General features: G+C 41.8%; 1 protein-coding gene across 2 annotated transcripts in view; it reads right to left on the reverse strand.

Annotated features, from left to right (window-relative positions):
- Positions 1-19,177, reverse strand: part of EXOC4 (exocyst complex component 4) — a 653,645-nt gene that overhangs the window by 140,270 nt on the left and 494,198 nt on the right. For both annotated transcript variants that reach the window (XM_014533235.1, XM_014533234.1), the window contains one exon: positions 14,535-14,671. In XM_014533235.1, the coding sequence (XP_014388721.1) occupies positions 14,535-14,671 (137 nt within the window). The remainder of the gene's footprint in view (positions 1-14,534; positions 14,672-19,177) is intronic.

A 19,177-nucleotide genomic window follows, 5' to 3' on the forward strand; every position in this document is an offset into this window, starting at 1 on the left:
TACTAAGTTCCTCGGAGGTCTCACTAAGTTTTTCAGAGGTTTGTAGAAGATTCTTGAGTAACCTTATAACTGTGGTTTTGAACTCTATATCCAGTAGTTTGCTTTCCTCCATTTCTTTCATTTGTGACATGTTTCTTTGTCTCCGCATTTTGGCTGCTTCCCTGTATTGATAGAGTGGCTTTGTGTGGTAGGTGTCCTATTGGGCCCAGTGGCTCAGCCTCCCCAATCACCTGAGGTGGACACTCTTGGTGCACACCTTTGTGGGCTGGATGCACAGTCTTGTTGTAGTTAAGCCTTGATTGCTGTTGGTATCCCTGGGAGGAAATGACCTCCAGGGCAATTGACTGTGAGGACCCGCTTGTCTATAGTGAAAGAACTGCTGTGCTGGAGACCCCCTTATGGGGCAGGACTTGCTTCAGTCGGGCTTTGGTGCTCACTGAGTCTGCCTCTTGAGTGTGTCACTTATGGATGTGAGGAGTTGAAATCTGGTGTCTGACCACTGGGTACACTGACTCCTGGATCTCCAAGGAGGTGCAAAGTCAGCCACTGCATGAGTCCATCCAGCAGGAGCTACAGTGAGATCTGCAGATTTCTCCTCTTTGTTTGGGGGTTGGGAGCATTGGAGCTCTCTGACCCAGCTGCAGTTTGTTAGGTTAGGCTACAAAAAGACAAGCGATTCATATGCAAAAGCCACTGCGCACAGCTTGGGTGGGGTTGTAAATTGGGTGGGGCAGGGTCTCAGGGAATCACCAGGGTGGAGCAAACAGCGATGGCTGTCAGTCAGCCGTTTCCGCATCTCCGCGTCCCTGAGTCCCGCACCCCCACAGTAACAATGATCCCTGCAAGCAGCTCTGCAAGAAAGCCATCCTTGCTTTTTGACCCAATGCCAGACAATCCAGTTTCTCCCTGTAGGAGTCTGGGTCCCCAGAGTCTCGCTGGAATCGAGTTCAGAGCAGTCAGGAGCTTGCATCTCCCTTCCAATTGAAAAAAAAAGTGCACCCAGTTGCCAGCCCGTTTCGCTCGCCTCCGTACCTCTGCTCTTGGTGCCTCTGCACCTCCTACCCAGTCTCAATGGGCTTTTTTCTTTCCTTTTAGTTGTAGAACTTCCACTCAGCCAGCTTTCCCATGGTTCTGGATGATAGCCGTTTTAATTTCTTTTAGTTACAGTTTTGGTGTGGTTTTGGGGGGCAGCATGTACAGGTGTATACCTTATGCTGCTATCTTGGTTCTCCCCAGGAAGGCCTACTTTTGCACTAATTTTGTGCATTGGGCCTTTAGTATCTATATATTCTCCAACCCTCTATGTTATTATTATTAATCCTCATCTGAGGAAATGTTTATAGATTTGTGAGAGAGAGGGAGGGCAGGAAAGAGAGAGAGAAAGAGAGGGAGAGAGAGGGAGAAAGAGAGAGAGAGAAACATTGACTCCTGTATGTGCCCGAACTGGGGTTTGAACCCTGAACCAAGATATGTGCACTGACTTGGAATTGAACCTGCATTAAACCCAATGTGGTGTGTGGGATGTCGCTCCAGCCGAGCCACTCAGCCAGGCCCTCTAGGTTATTTTTTCAAAGAGTAAGTGAGTGAATGAATGAATGAATGAATGAATCTCTTCAGTGATCCAGCCTTTCTCTCCAGTGAAGCTCCTCTCCCTCCTTCACAGATACTCATCACTTGAGTGAGCTTCACTTTATCACCTCCCTTTTTTTAATTCATGAACTCTCTAGGATGTGCTCTTTGAATTAACCCATTCATTGTTTTTGATAATTTTTCAATGAACATATTTTTCATTTCCATATTTTCTATTTAGCTCTTTCATAAATCCACTCAAAAATGCCCTGTTTTTGTATTATGGATTCTATTCCTCTGTCTCCTTAAATATTTAAAAGCAGCAATTTTAAAGCTCCTTTCACACGGCGCTATATTGTGTATGTCTTTGGATGTCAAATGTCCTGTTTGGTGCATTTTCCTTCCCTTCTCATGTGCTCTGCTAGTTTGTTCTGCAAGCTCTGCCACAGTGGCACTTGCCTCCTGCAAGAATCCCACATGTGCCCTGAGTTTTGGAGATGTTACTATTAGGTGGTTTGCATTTGTCTCTTCTGGATCCTATGGGTTTCACTAGTTCTAAATAATTTTTTAAGGTTTTCTGGTTTTTTTTTTTTACCTTATAAGTTTCTCTCCCCACACGAATAGTGCAATTTGCATGTGTCACAGAAATGGAATTCTGATTTCTTTTCATGGCTACCTTTTCTAGTCCTAGGTGGGTGGCTCATTCCTAAGCCCAGAGTTCTCCTGGCTCCTTTTATGAATGAATATCCCTCTATAACTTCTGCACAGATAAAACTGCCTGGTATGCAGGTGTTAAAATGTCAGCCCCTTTTGGTTCTTGATCTCTGATATGACCTGAAGTAAATTTAACATCTTGGAATCCTAACACTAACGTGACAGTGTTAGGAGGTGGGGCCTTAGATAAGTGATTGTGTCATGAGGGTGGTGCCCTCGTGAGTGGGATTAGTGCCCACCTAAAAAATCCCAGACCATTTCATCATTTGAGGATGCAGTGAGAAGCCTGTGACTGGAAGAGGGTCCTCACAGTACTATGATCTTGGACTTCCAGCATCCAGAACTGTGAGAAATAAATTTCTGTAGTTTATAAGCCACCCAGTCTGTGGTATTTTGTTATAGCGCCTCTAAGAGACTCAGACAACCTCACTCCGTGGTCCTGATGCCTTCAGGGGCCACTCAACTGCAACATTTGCTGGTTGCTTTGGCTTTTTGTTTCTCTTTCATTTGAGGCATCTGGAGAATTTCTTCTTCCTTTGAATGTGGATACATATTAGAAAAAAAATTGTAAGGTACATATTTTTATCTGGACTTTCTATGAGCTGGCAGTAGGAAAAGAGCTTCCTAAATCTATCTACTCCACACTTTTGGCTGAAGTCAAAATTCTGTCTTAAATCAACTACTGCCCTGTCTTCTAAGTCTCAGACCTGTATATCCAAAGGCTTATAGGAAAATTTCACTTGTAAGTTCTACCAGCATTTCAAATAAATATTATCCACCTCTTTCTCTCCCAGTAAACATCCAATATACCTGTTTTTGTCAACAGTTCATCCATCCATCCTGCCATCCATAGTTACCACATCCTGCCAGCCCACCTCCTTAGAATCTTATGAATTTGCCATTTCCTGACCAGGTTTGGTCATAACCGATATTTAGACCCTCATCATTTCTCAGTGGGACTTGGCAGTGACCTTGTAACTGGGTGTCTTGCCTGGAGCTTCAAGACCATCAGTCCAACTTACAGCACTAGTCGCAAGAGTCATTTCTCCAAAATTGTTCAAATACAATCATCTTATCCTCCTTAGAATTCTTCACTGACTCCTAATTCTAAGACAAAGTCACACTTAGCAAGCCATGAACACCTACCTTTTCAGCTTCATCTCCTGCTACTGTTTCCTGCTCTGTCCCTGTTCACTACCCCAGACAAACCCTGGCCCAACCTGTGCTGGCTGAATACCCTACCCATGACGAGTATTGGAAAGTTTTTTGAATGCGATATACTATTTCCTGCTTCTGTGCATTATCTCTGCCCAGAGAGCTTCTCTTCATCTTCCTTACTTGCCTCTGCTGATCAGTATTACCTTGGCTCTTCCCTTAGGACAGCTGAGTCCTCTTCTTTGAGCCTCATCAACCTTATACCAGAGGCTTTCTATGGTGACTGCACATTGGGCTCATCTGGGCCACACCCACAACCAAGTAAATGAGACTCTCAGAGGATGAGACCTAGGCATCAGAGTTTGTAAAGATTTCCCAGGTGATTCCAATGTAAAGTCAAGGGTGAGCACCACTCCCTTACACAGAACCTCCACTCTCACTGGTCCTATTACACTTCTTCACAATTTGTGATCCCATACCAAATGATGAGTTCTCTGAGGATAGAGTTGATTTCTTACTAGATTTTGTGCCTGTGGCACTTAGCACAATACCTGGTTTTGGGAAAGTGTATAAGAACCGAACTGGAGATAAAAATAGCCCTCTTCAGTTTTAGGAGTCTAGGTAACACATTAAACTAAAACCAATTTCGTGGTTTTCCTTTAGCCCTTCTCTGCAATAAATGACTTGGGTGAGCTATCAAGCCACTGGCATTTGACCAAATCACAGATGGCTCTGCCTGGCTTTCACCATACCTTCCTGAATTCAATACAAATCAGATTAATGAATACAGGTGTACCCCCCCCCCACAAAAAAAAAATCCAACATAAAAAAATCCTGACTCAAAAAACAAATGAGCCAATGAGTGATAGTTGACAAGCCTTCCCTTTTACCACTTATTTTCAAGTGGGGATTATTGGAAAGTCTCCTCTAAGTCTCACTTTCTCTGCAAAGAATTTGTTGATTGTGTCAGCAGCCTTCAGTAATCTCTCCCTTTGGAAAGAAATCCAACAAAAAACCCTCCTTTTATACTTATCACTTACAACTTCACCATTAGAACTTTGCCCCACAGGATGGGCTGGGCAAACAATGGCCTGTCAGTCAAATCTGCCCCATCAGCTGACTTTGTATATCCTGTAAGCTATAAACAATACAGATTTTTAAAATTTAAAAAAAAATCAAAAGAAGAAAATTACATAAAATTTAAATTTCAGTGTCTATATCTAGAAAGAACTTTGGTTGGGTGGCTCACTTCCTCTTAAACCCACACCATAGGTCAAATTCTGTTGCACAGAATTAGAAGCCCAAACCTAACTCAGTTTTCCAGCCTCTAAATCTTTGAGCCCATCCTTTCTGGCCCACTTCAGCCCTGGGAGTCAGTAAACAGTTTGGGTCTATAGGTGTGAGATAGCATTGCACATTTTGGGGACTTGGAATTTTTCACTTTATCACTAGCTGGAATGAAAAAAATTAGCTTAGTGGGAGCTATGTTAAAGGCACTCACATTATTTACTTACGTATTTTTTGGAAGACTTTGGAAGAATTCAATAATTCAAGTACTTTATTGCTGCCTTCAGTAATATTCATTGATCCTGTCTTATTAAAAAATGTAATCCAAATTAACTAACATGCTACCTATATAGTGCCCTCAACAATATATTATTAATTCATACTGGAATGAACATCAATTTCAAATGCAATTCCCAATATTCCAATTTAAAATACTGGCATTGATTAGCAACATACAATTACCCTAAAGGAAATTTTTCATTCAAATGGCAAGTTTCCATCTTGACCAATTGCATTTATTGGTTTATAATTTTGTGCTAAACTAGATTGTGTGGGCTACAAAATTCCGGGACATATCCAAATAGCCTCAAAAAAGTAGAACTAAATCTCTAACAATTATTCCACAAGAAGAGTAGGGTTAATTACCACTACCAGAACCATAATCTACTAATTAATTCACAGCTCAATGGGCCACAGACAGAGCCATCTGTGTAACTATTTGTACCTCCTCCCAGGAGGAAGAGGAAAATAGGCATACCTCTTGGAACAGGTGATAAGGCTGCCATGAGAGGGTCCACCCTCCAGACACAGCCGAGTAAATTTCATTCGGAAAACATCTGCTGGTGCCGACTGGCTCTGATGCGCATTGCGTCCTCTCTGGAACAGTTGGGACGTGCAAGTGTGTGCCTGGTCCCCGGACACAGCTGGGGTGCCGAGTCTTTCATTAGGTAAACAACCAGGGGCAGGTGGGGCTAATTGGATTCAACTGTTTCCAGGGCATGATGTTTACTTTCAGACACTTCAAAAACTAGGAGCCAAGCTAGACAAATGAACCCTGGGCAAAGTTGGTCCAAATGAAGCTGCCGTTGCGGATTTTCGAGTGTGAATGATGACCTGCAGCAGGCTCAATGCAGCGCAATGTCCAGCAACACAGTCGTAATGACAACGAGAGAGAAACAAAATAAGAGCCGGCACTATGCTGCTGATTAAAACAAAACAGGACAAAATAAACGCAAATTCAAAACCAAAATATCCCTTAAGGTAAGACGGAGCAGAATAAACAGGAAAAGAGCAGAGAAACATCAAGTTATCTTTTATATCACGCTCAATGCTCATCGGAGAGCCTTATGGTGGTATGTGTTTCTACTCAATAATTCCAACTTAGGGAACATCTGATAACTCTGGAGATGGCTCCTGGAAAACAGAGGCAAACTGGAAGGCACCTGGCCTGGAGCTGGTGGCAGGTTTCCCTGGCATGTGCCCTCGGCTCTTTTCAAGTTCAAAGTTATTTGTTGGCAAAGGTCGCAAGGCAACCGAGCTAAGCTCCCCAACTTAGGGAACGTCTGATAACTCTGGAGATGGCTCCTGGAAAACACAGGCAAACTGGAAGGCACCTGGCCTGGATCTGGTGGCTGGTTTCCCTGGCATGTGCCCTCGGCTCTTTTGAAGTTCAAAGTTAGTTTGTTGGCAAAGGTCGCAAGGCAACCGAGCTAAGCTCTCACTCCTGCAGGACCTGGCCTGTGGCTACACAGGAAACCCGAAGGGCTTCATGAGCCACCACAGCCCTGGTGTGTAGTCTCTGCTACAGCACGATGAGGCCACCACCTTCTTCACACACCACTTGGGTCAGGGAGGAGGTCGTCTTTCTCAGCAAACCTATGATAGTCCTCCTTTACTGAATATGGGAAGTTTTCAGAGCTCCCTTTTCTTCACCTTCCTACCCAACCACACTGCCAACCCCAGGCATTTGGATTTCTTGACCTTCTCCCCAGCCATCACGATAGACATGCTACCCCACTGCCTGCTCATCCTACTCAGTCTGCCAGGAATTTCCTCATTCATTCAACAAGCAGACTGAGGGCCAACAAGGCGTGCAGGCCTGGGCCACACCCGGGTTCTGCCATCAGCTACTGTTAGCTTTGCGTCCTCGGGCCTCTGTGAAGAAGTGGTAAAAGGTGGGCCCTGAGGTTGGACCTTTCCCTAACAGAACATGGGAACATGCTGTGTCTTCTATCAGTTAAGCCTCTAGGATTAGAAGATGCTTTATTTGTATCCTCCACCAGGCCGGACGCAATGCCAGAAAGGCCAAACAAAATTTTGACTAATGAACAAATGCTAAGTTGGAACAGATAAAAACTTCAAAAAATTGTGACTTTCAATTTTTAAATGACAATTTTGAGACACAAGCTGCTGGCTGTGCCTCAGGACAAAGGGCAGCAAAGGGGGAGAAGCGCTCAGCTTGGGACAGGCTGACTAATGGACCAGCTGCCTGATGCTAACAGCACAGAAGACAACTCGCAGATGAGTGTTCCTTAAGCCCCAAGGGGTGTGGCTAATTAAGGAAAAGACTTGGGGGTCCTCATTTCCCTTTTAGGAAACCTCTCTTTTTGCAGAGCATGTAGCATGGTATCATTACATATACAGGCTTTCTCTCCAGGGTGAGGTGCTCATGGAAAGGTGAGCTGTTTCTGACTTCCCCGACCTCTAAATGCCAGTGGATGCCCAGGTTCTTATAGTAAACTTGGTGAACTTGGAAAACCAGCCAGCTCTCAGCAGAGGGCATTGTAAGCTTATGGATTTGATCATTTCTGCAAGAGTTATCTGCTTCGAAAGAATCCGACTGCAATGTTCCCAGCTCCCTTCCTCCTTCCCAGTGTTATATCATTTTGGATCATTTGAATTGTATATGGCTTGCTATTTAAGTCAGTCATTTGCTGGCAGCCAAACTAGAACATTTCCTGTTTTTCCTCTCACTGTAATCAGGATTTGGCTGTCCAAATTAGGACTGCCCTAATTACTCCTCAGCAGGTGCCAATCCGGGGGAGGGCAATGCATGGGGACAGGAAGTAAGGACACTGCGTCTTCAGACTCATACGGTAAGAAAACACTTTCCCACTGGTGTGAAAACCTGATTACGGAAGAGACAACAGGCTGTGCGCGTATGTGTGTGCACACAGTTGTATAACAACCATATACATAATATTCTATTTCTTCCCCTCAAAGCTTCACAGAATTACTCTTTCCAGCCCCGAGATAATTCATCCTAGGCTGTAATTCAGCAACTGTGGGAGATCACTGCAGATATTACCCTGTATATGGGACGGTCTCTTAGTGGCACCATTCCAGAGAATCTGGCCAAGAAGGTCACCAAAGTGTCATACTAGCCTCCCAGGGGAAGGAATCAACAGACTCTTGATGGCCACAATATATCAAGAACCAAAAGCCATGGCCACGATCCTGGAAGGAGTATATACTAGAGATACAGTTGCACTGTATGGACCAAATGTTGATATAGAAATGACAGAGAATTATCTCAATTCCTGTAAGAAGGAAATACCATGGTGAACAACACCACTCATGTTCCTGCCTCAAGCCAATCTCTGGACTTACTCACTACATCCACCCTACTCACTACATCCCACCCTACCCATCGCCAAAGCATTAGTTCTTCAATTCACCCTTTGTCTCCTACATCAATAATTTCCCCTTTTCTCTAAGCAGTTTTCTTCAAATACAAACACTCAATCTTTCTCCTAAATAAAATAGCACACAAAATGACAAAAAACCGGTCATGTTCATAGAAGAAAAGAAGGTAAATTACAGAAATTGGGAGAGTTTAGAATTATAGGCAAAATTCTAGAGCAAACTATTAAACATAGTGTGTGAACAAGGAGGAAGTGGCACTCGGTTGGTGCCAGGAAGACCTCACAGTGAGTGAGTCACATGACTTTGTTCCTTTCCTAACCAGGTAATTTCATTGATTTGAATGAATAAATTGTATATATGGCTCAAGGTCAAGAAACCTTATATCCAAGGGTAATTTGTAGGCTGTCCAAGATGGGAGTTCTTAACATAGGTCTGGCAGGACAGGGAGCAGTGAGTCCCAAAGTGAAGGGATGGGAGGGTTCCTGCTCAAACATCATTGCTAGCTTATACCTGCCAATCTTGGGGAGACAGGAGGGAAGATTAGCTACATTAAAAGGATTTGGACTTGGAGATGACCAGCAAGAAATCTAACCTCTCTTATAGGGCAGATAATAAAATATAGGGCAGTACTATCATCAATGGTAGTCATTATCAAAATAGCAGCTAATCATTTCGGGGGAACTTAATATTTTGCTGAAAACAGTTCTAAAAGATTGACATTTTCAAAACTACCCCATGAAGGAAGAGCTATTAACTCCTTTTGGCAGATGAGAAAATTAAGGCACAGAGAGGCTGAGTAATTTGTTTAAGGTCATACAACTAAAAAGTAGAAAAGCTGGTATTCAAATTTAGGCTCCAGAGCCTCCTTCTGAGCTACCCATGAGCTCCTGGAGTACTGAGTGATATGTGGATGTGGATCTCAAAGGAAGTCTCAAGAGATATGGCCCCAAATTCTTAATTTAGCCCTGTCCTATTGAACATTTTTAAAAATGATATATGAAGAAACCAGAAGATTGCTTATAAAATCAAGATTGACATGAAATTTGGAAGAATAGCTAGGATTTTTCTGATGACAGAATGAGAATTCAAAAATATCTCAATAGATTAAAATGATGAGCTAACAGTAACATTAAATTTAATGGGTAAATGTGAGATCTTGAATTTGAGGTAAAAAAAAAAATCCCTACAAATACAGCATAAAAAAAATAGCCTAATTTCAACTATTTCTTCTTACATCAGTTCCTACCCCCTCCAGCCAAGCAGTGGCCATGTCCCACAAATTTACTTCCTTAATGATTCTTGAACTCTCTGTCCCTACCCGGCCTCTCCTCTGATTCGAGCACTCACTGCCCCTCTTCTACCTCCACACACTTGCTGTCCGATCCATCTTACACAAAGCTCAGGAGGATCTCCCTAAAGCACCTGGTACTCCCCTTTAACTCACCTTCACCAGCTCCCACCTCATTTAGGTCAAGTTCCTGGCACTCAAGATCCTCCACCATTTTGGCTCCGCCTTCCTTTCCAAAGCTCCAAATTCATCATTTGTTCTTCCTATTTTAACTCTTCCCCACCTCCCTGACATCTCTCTGGTTCCTTTCTTCCTTCAGCTCCATAAGCCTAAGTCAAGTCTAAACCTTCCGTTTCCTTCACAAGGCCTCCTTCATGTCCGCCCCCCCGCCCCCCTGGGCCTTTCTTGTCCTCCTCAGGTAATTTCTTCCCCCTGGAACATCTTACTGTATTTTCTGTTATAAGCTAATGCTGTGGATATACACATGCCCCCTTTCTTTGTCCCCTATTTCCCTTTTTATCCTCTATCAAGAGTGTAAGCTCATTAAAGGTATAATCTGTGACTGATTGACTCTGCTGTCCCCACACACTCAAACCTGTCTTGGGTCTGGTAAACGCTCAATCAGTAGCTGACAAATGCAATGACAGGATGTAAGAAGAAGCACTGTGTCCAGCACTGGATCCTGCATAGGGGAGGTGATGGTGCTGCTGAAGTACAAAGAGCACACCTGGATGCTAGGCTCAGTGTGGAGTTCTTTATAAGCCAGGCAAGCCAGGCTAGTGGGCAAGAGAGAAAGAATACTGGGATGGTTTATGAGAAACCAAGAATGTTCAGTCTGGGGTAGGGGCGGGGGCAAGAAGACAATATGGACCCTGATAGCCAACCTCACACATATGAAGGGTTTTCATGTATACGGATTAAACTAATTTAGAATCACTCTAGGAAAAAGGCCTATGCACAATGGATAGGGGGACATCATTTCAAAACAAGAAATTGCTCAAAAGGACCAGCTTGCTTTGTGGATGTGGAGAGCTTCCCATCACATGACATACTGAGAGGCAGGATCATAAATGATGAGGAAAAGATCTACAGCCAGTAAGATGTCAATCTGTATGAAGTTAAAAAAAAACTTCTTTCTAAATCACAAGAACAACCCTAGCCAGTTTGGCTCAGTGGATAGAGTGTCAGCTTATGGACTGAAGGGTCCTGGGTTCAATTCCAGTCAAGGGCACATGCCCCGATTGAGGGCTCGATCCCCAGTAGGGAGCGTGCAGGAGGCAACTGATCAATGATTCTCTCTCATCATTTGTGTTTCTTTCTCTCCCTCTCCCTTCCTCTCTGAAATCAATAAAATATTATTTAAAAAAATAATAAAAAAAAAACAAATCACAAGAACAACAATAATATAAATGGTGATCAATGGTGTTTAGATTCTAGAATCAAGTTTACCTTTATCTTGGGCAGGTTATGTAACTTCTCCATTATAATTAATATTCATCAGCATTATTATTTGTTAGAATTATTAGTTGGCCATAATGAAATATAAGGAAAAAAAGGATATGATTTGCTTTTGTAAAAAAAACCTTAAAATTCAATGGAGGTTAAAGACAAACTTAACAGTAAACTTAAAACAATGTTATTAAAATGCAACCAATTTTAAAGGTTTTTTTAAATATTTTGTTTTAATATTTAAAATACTCTATTTGAGTCTCATTTGGTTGATGTGAGGATGCTAGGCTCAGTGTGGAGTTCTTTATAAGCCAGGCAAGCCAGGCTAGTGGGCAAGAGAGAAAGAAGACTGGGATGGTTTATGAGAAACCGAGAATGTTCAGTCTGGGGTAGGGGCGGGGGCAAGCAGACAATATGGACTCTGATAGCCAACCTCACACATATGAAGGGTTTTCATGTATATGGATTAAACTAATTTGGAATCACTCCTGGGAAAAAGGTCTATGCACAATGGATAGGGGGACATCATTTCAAAACAAGAAATTGCTCAAAAGGACCAGCTTGCTTTGTGGATGGGGAGAGCTTCCCATCACGTGACATACTGAGAGGCAGGATCATAAATGATGAGGAAAAGATCTACAGCCAGTAAGATGCCAATCTGTATGAAGTTAAAAAAAAAACTTCTTTCTAAATCACAAGAACAGCCCTAGCCGGTTTGGCTCAGTGGATAGAGTGTCAGCTTATGGACTGAAGGGTCTTGGGTTCAATTCCGGTCAAGGGCACATGCCCGGATTGAGGGCTCGATCCCCAGTAGGGAGTGTGCAGGAGGCAACCAATCAATGATTCTCTTTCATCATTGATGTTTCTGTCCTCTCTGAAATCAATAAAAATTTATTTAAAAAAATAATAAAAAAACAAATCACAAGAACAACAATATAAATGGTGATCAACGGTGTTTAGATTCTAGAATCAACTTTACCTTATCTTGGGCAGGTTATGTAACTTCTCCATTATTATTAATATTCATCAGCATTATTATTTGTTAGAATTATTGGTTGGCCATAATGAAATATAAGCAAAAAAAGGATATGATTTGCTTTTGTAAAAAAACCTTAAAATTCAATGGAGGTTAAAGACAAACTTAACAGTAAACTTAAAACAATGTTATTAAAATGCAACCAATTTTAAAGGTTTTTTTAATATTTTGTTTTAATATTTAAAATATGCTATTTGAGTCTCATTTGGTTGATGTGACGTTGGTACAATCACTTTGGAGGTGGGTTTTGTAAAGCTGAAAATATAACTCTGTGGCCCAGAAATTCTAATCAGAGAGAACTAACGATGAGCAGTGGCTTTTAAAATTTGTATTTGTGTACCAGTTAGAGAAGGAATTTTGAAAAATGATATTCTCCTCCCCACATTTAAAAATTGATATTTAGTATCTTTCAGTATGAACTTAAATGGTAGCAAAGAATATACTTTGTTTAATATTATAAACAGTGACACTTTAAAAGCACTATTTTAAGTGTACCCAGTGGAATCTCAACACCATAGGGATTTGATATCCACCATTATACACATTAAATATATTCGAATAAGGTCCTCTCTGACAGTTGGTATTGTTCACTTTTCTCTTGGAATTATTATTTCTATTTTAGTTCCTCACTGAATTTCATCCATTAGAAATATATATTTATGCTTGAGAGGATCTTATTGATTACTCTATTGTAGTGTTCTGTCAAAAACTGTACAAATTAAAATCTAAGATAAATTAAAATTTTCTGTTACCACAAGACTAAATTTTAACATTTTTGTTTGAATTGCCATTATTATTATTATTATTTAGTACACAATAATTATTCGTTAGTACACAATTGATTATAGCATAATTACTGATTACATGTATATTTTAAAGGCAAATATGTTATAATTTTATGAATCACTTTTAAACAAATAAAGTAAAATATCATTGGAAGCGCATCTCTCAATGAGGTGGTTGATGTTCTGTGGATAAACAATACTTACTGCTGGAAGGTGGTAAAGTATTAATCTAAGTTGTATACTCTTCGGCCAGATTCATCTTTCTGACCACTGCTTCCCGGCTCACTTATAATGACTCCTTATCATCTACTATGCAACATCTAAATGTTCAAGTCTTGCCCTGACTGGTTTGGCTCAGTGGATAGAGCGTCGGCCTGCGGACTGAAGGGTCCCAGGTTCGATTCCGGTCAAGGGCATGTACCTTGGTTGTGGGCACATCCCCAATAGGGGGTATGCAGGAGGCAGCTGATTGATGTTTCTCTCTCATTGATGTTTCTAACTCTCTATCCTTCTCCCTTCCTCTCTGTAAAAAATCAATAAAATATATAAATGTTCAAGTCTTACCTTTTAAGACCCTTTGTTATTTGGTCTTACTTTTCCTATTAAATATTATCTCTCACAACCTTCTACTAGGACATCTGTTCCATCCAAACCTCCTTCCATTCCCCCTCTGAATACCAAGCAACTGCGCTGTGCTTCCTCTTCACCCCTGCAAAGCCCTTACTTATTCTTTGCAACTTCCTACATCGCATTTGTCTTTCTCAGCCCCAGCACATAGCTCATCGTCTCTGAAATCTTTCCAGACTCCAATCACCCTTTCTCTCTTTCATTCCCTCTGCTCTTATATTCTGTGCTGCACAAGTAGTACCTGATTATGTACTGTACTTTACCTGCCTAGGTTTAATTATATATCATACAAAATGTAGTATTTTATTATACATTCCTTTCTCCCCTAATTGTGTTAGGTTTTGTCAACCAGATCATAATTTGCTCCTATAATTAGCTTTTCATGAGAAGTGCTATGATCCTTTCCATGAGCTCAAAGAGATTTTTTGAACCCAGGGAAAAGAACTTAGAGGGAAAAACTAAAGGTTTTCAAGTTCATAACAATGGTTGTTCATTTCTGCTGATGCTAAAAACAGTGTAACTGTCTTTTCATGACAGTAGGAAGGCTATAGATCAAACAGTAAGAGGAACACATTTGAAAGAAGTAAAAGGAAATCATATTATAGATTATTAAGAGTTCCTATGAGTTTGAAATTGCTTTACTTTAAAGATCGTTTAGAATCACATGATGGACTAATCAAGTTCTGGAATGTCCTCAAGGAAGATGAATCTTAGGATTCTAAGCTTTCATGGAAATCAAGGCTGACACCTCATCTCAGCCACCGATGGCAGTCCTCAGTGGCTCTGTCCCTCTGTGCCTCTGTCTTTTTCCCTCCCTCTGGGGGATGACGACAGCATCCAGGAGACTCTTTCTGTGGCACATGTTCTCCTCAGGCCCCTTGACCAACTAAAGGTGGTCCTTTCCTTCGAGTGAGGCTCTGAAGGCAGCCTCACCAACCAGACAACAGTTAGGTTGCCAGTGACATTGCTCAGGTCCTACCTGTAGGCCGCCGTGCAGGTGTCCTTATACTCCTGGAGCTTCACACACACCATGTTGAGGAACTGATCTGAGTACGCGCTCAAGTCATGCATCAGATTCAGCAGGTCTTGCACTGTCTTCTCCACAATGATTGTGCTCTGCCAAGGACACAGAGAGGACACAGGCTCAGGAGTTGTTGTTTTTTTGTTTGTTTGTTTTTACTCAAGTAATAGGTAGGACAAGGAAAGATGGCTGAAATAATGCAATCATTTCAAACACTCAAGCTTTCCTGGGAGGGCATTTAAAAGTATTGATTAAAAATGACAACAAAATAAGTATCTTACATACAGCTGGTCTTCCCAAGATCTGAGAAGTGTTTTCTGTGAAAGGACATAGGCTAGGGATTTTCAAATTGATTTCATGGAATTCTGGGTAGTCACAGCTATCTCTGTGGCTTTTCATAAAGGGAATACATATTCAGTTGGGCCTGAATTTATCACCTCCAGGTCTGTACTTTGAGATGAGGGACCTATGGCAGGCAGCACAAAGAAAAAGCCTTCCATGACTTATTTTTAAAGTTTCAAAACCATCAATCTATTATGAATAACAACCACCATTTGTATTGTGCTTTACAGCCTCTAGAATGTTCTTACATACATGGCATATGTTATCTCACCTGAGACACATAATGATCGTCACGATCATGAACATTTACTGGTTCTTGCAAGTACAAGGTACAGTGCTAGGGTTCTACATGCTTCACCTCACTTAATCCTCTCAACACGCCCACCTGCTGGGTGAATCCTGTATTCATCCCTGTTTAAAGATGAACAAACTGGCTTCGAAACAGGTAGCACACAAAGCGAAGGCTCCAGGCTTTGCTCTTTTAACTACACCGTTCTGCCTCCCGGCTAGACCTGAGTTCTGCCTGTAGCCCCATCATTTTCTCATGAGATCACAGTACTTGCTACTGTTGTTGCCACTGTAGAAGCAATGTCCAAATAGACTCCGACATAGAGACAGGGAGCACTCTGCAGTAAACCAGTGTTATGTCTGAAAAGAGGCATAATCAGTGATTTTTCACTCTTTAAGAAAAGACTGAGTTATGTAAACCATTAGTTCATCTTTCAAAAGGAGCAGAATTACACTGGGGTAAATATTAATCACATGCTTAGCAGCTTGGAATCCTTTGGTCAATAAATGGTTTGTTGAATACGCATTTAATCAGACAGAATTGCATAGGCAGACTTGGCCATAAAGTAAAGATTGGAAAAAACAATTTTTTCCATTCTGACAGTGACCCATGAAAGATCAACGGCATTTTATTATGCTTAAACGCAGACAGTGGGGCACAGGCTTTTGGTTAACTGTCTTTTTCTTCTAAACATAAAAAGAATGGATAAAAGTATGCAGCTTTTTTCTACACAATGGAGGATCTGCTTGTTATGTGTTTACATGTGTATGTTTATTCAAGATTATTTGCTTGTAGGGATTTCTTGTCTTTTTCCCCTCTCCCCCCGCCCCCCACACTCCACCCCTGTAATCTCCCCCAGAGTAAAATAACCAGAAGGAGAAAAGGAAGAACAGTTATATTCGGTAAGGCAAACCAAATTACCATCTCTATAGAATTCCCACAAGTTCAACTTCCTTTTCTGTATTGATTTTAAGATTAAAACACTGCAGATTCCCCTGATCCATAATCCCGTTTCTCTGTATTTGTGTGTGAGTGACAGGAATTGATTCTGCTTAGCTACATGTCCCCACGCTGCTAAGAAGAATCTAAAATCCTCATCCTGCTTCAGAACTCAGGATATCCTACAACATGTGGACAGCAATTAACAAAGGAGAGTCCATTTCAGCCTTCCTGACAAAGCCAGTGTCAAACCCAAAGCTCTGCGGGAAGATGAGCGCGGGCTCGATGAGCGGGGGAGATCTCGCAGATTGTTGAGGGACAGGGCCTGGCTCTCCTTTCAATTATGCCACTGGTAATCAGCCCGGGGCAGGTTTGGGTAACCTCTTCCTTTCTTATGACTCAATTTACTCTTCTAATAACCGAGGATAATGTGATGGCGCCGCTAATCTACGGGCCCTCATCACTCGAGTATTCACTGGGTGCCCCGCGCTTCTGCTGGGAAATAAACACTGTAATTGTTCCAGGCCTCCCAGGTGTGCTGGGGCTGCCTGACCAGATTACCAATTTCTCAAAAGCAAGCCTGGCATTCTTCTCCTTTCATCCAGCTCCCACCCTCCCCGGCTGCTACTTGCTTATAATTTCTCAGGATCTTCAGGACTATACTACTAATAAAAGGAACAGGACTAATAACAGTAACGCACATCAATAAACCCCGATTGTCGAATGGGAGGGGTGCTAGACACAGACATCCCTGCATTTGGAAACCTCTCTGAGTGGACCAGTTTGGTCTGTATTTATCCCAGTGCTTCCGGGTGACCAGCACTGTGCTAATGACAGTGAAAGTGGAAGGGAGATGCAGGCAAAGAGGACCAATCCCTGGAGATAAGGATGTGGGGTAAACAGGACCTACAGGAGAAGTAGGGAGAATGCCATGGTTAATGTGAATGGTTGTGCTCACCAACCATTGTGATGCTGTGATTACAGACAATTTTCCAGCTATTTGCTTGGTTTACCTTGTCATGGCAGCACTCTGGATAGCCAGTCACTACATTCTCCTCAAGGAAAATGACACTCGTTTGCCAAATGATGGGTATTTTTACAAGGGAAAGAAGTTCCTATTTTTCACGAATTTATAATAATTTCCAAATCAGTGGCTCTGACAGATAAATGTTGAAAATATCAGATTTCTAACAAGGTCAGTTCTGTTTTTATTATATGATCTCTTTGGCATCACAAATGATTCATTGATTCATTATTAATTCCGGTATCTGCCTATATTAAATGAATTCTAAGTAAAACCCTGATTTTATTCATTGTAATTTCTATTAAATATATCATAAATGATTGATATTTATACAGAAACAACTCAATTTTCATTTCTCGTGACTTATTACCAGGTAATCAAGTCTGGGCATGACATGAAAAATGAGAAAATGAAAAAAATTCCCAGGATAGCTGATGCTATGAAATAATAACAACCAAAGTTTCTTACGGGGATACACAAGCAATCTAAAACACAGAGAGGGTGTGTGACCAGCTCTTTCAAAAACTGAATGACTAAATAAATGAAGACATGTGGATCTTTGAGGCCTTGTTCATTTTTTGCTAAAATGGGGCTCTGTAGCATGATACTGACAGTGATATTATAAGAAATTGGCTCTAAGTTCAAATAACTTGACAAATGCCGAGTTAGAGAAACCTGAAGTGGTTTCTTCACTGGAGGACTGGAAACTTAACATGCTGATGCCATGGTGAATCTTAGAGGAGAATATGGTAGTCAAACTTCCCCTAACGATTTAAGGAAAGAACAATTTTTCATAACATATCTTTTTGCATCTACCAGGACAATGTTTCCAGAACATGGTTTGGGAACAACTCTCCCAGTTCTCTGGTCATACTGATGAGGACACTAGGCCAGACGGCAAGCCTGAGGACACACGGAGTCTAGGTGGGAACAGGGGAGAATCCAGGTCTCGTCCTCAGACTACACCCTTTCCTACACCCAGCTTTGTGTTTTTGTTTTTTATAAATTAAATCTTTATTGCTGAAAGTATTACATATGCCCCCCTTTCCCCCCATTGACTCCTTTTAGCCTACCTCCATGCCCTGCCCCAGGCCTTCACCACCCTATTGTCTGTGTCCATGGGTTATACATACATGCACACAAGTTCTTTAGTTGATCTCCTGCCTCCCGCTCTAGCCTTCTCTCCAGCTCCCCTGAGCATGCCCACCCTGGGCTCCAACCATCCATCTGTTAGTCAGGAATGACTGCACCAGGCTACTTCCTGCCTCTGTGCTTTTGAGGTTCCCAATCTCCATGCTGGGTATGCCCTTCCTAGCTCATGCCCCTCATCCTTGACGAGGCGGCTCAAGGGTTACCTACTCTGATTTAAATGCCCCTCTTCTGTGCTACCAGAGCACCATGGGTATAATTTTATCTCAAGTCTCAAGTGGGATATGACAACCGCTGGGTCACTTACTTGACTGTCTCTGCTGCTAGTCTATAAATTCCTTTGATCAGCAACTATACCTTGTATTCTCTACTACCAACTAGCAAGGCTTCTGGCATATTGCCAGTGCTCTATAAATGTTTATTAGACGAATTAATGCAAATGCATAGCCCATTCAGAACAGGGTAAAAACACAGATATAGAGTAAAATTAGAAGGCCAGGTAGTGGGTTAAAACCCTGACTTGGTCAGGTGGAATTAGAACACAGCTCTTCAGTACACATTATTGGGTCTCAATTTCCAAATGAAGACTGAACACTGGTTGTCCCTGAAAGTCTTGGATTTTTCTATAAAAACACCTGACTGTATTATTTTCTATAATGTAAACCATATCTACACTAATAAAAGAGAAACATGGTAATTGGCGTATGACCGCTACCCTTCCCATTGGCTAATCAGCATATCCTTATGCAAATTAACTGTCAGCCAAGATGGCGGCCGGCAGCCAGGCAGCTGGAAGCGAACATGAGGCTTGCTTGCTCCAGTGACTGCAGACTCCAACGTTCCCCACCTGACTTGCCG

This window comes from Myotis brandtii, unplaced genomic scaffold (assembly GCF_000412655.1).
Source record: "Myotis brandtii unplaced genomic scaffold, ASM41265v1 scaffold956, whole genome shotgun sequence".
NCBI lineage: Eukaryota > Metazoa > Chordata > Mammalia > Chiroptera > Vespertilionidae > Myotis > Myotis brandtii.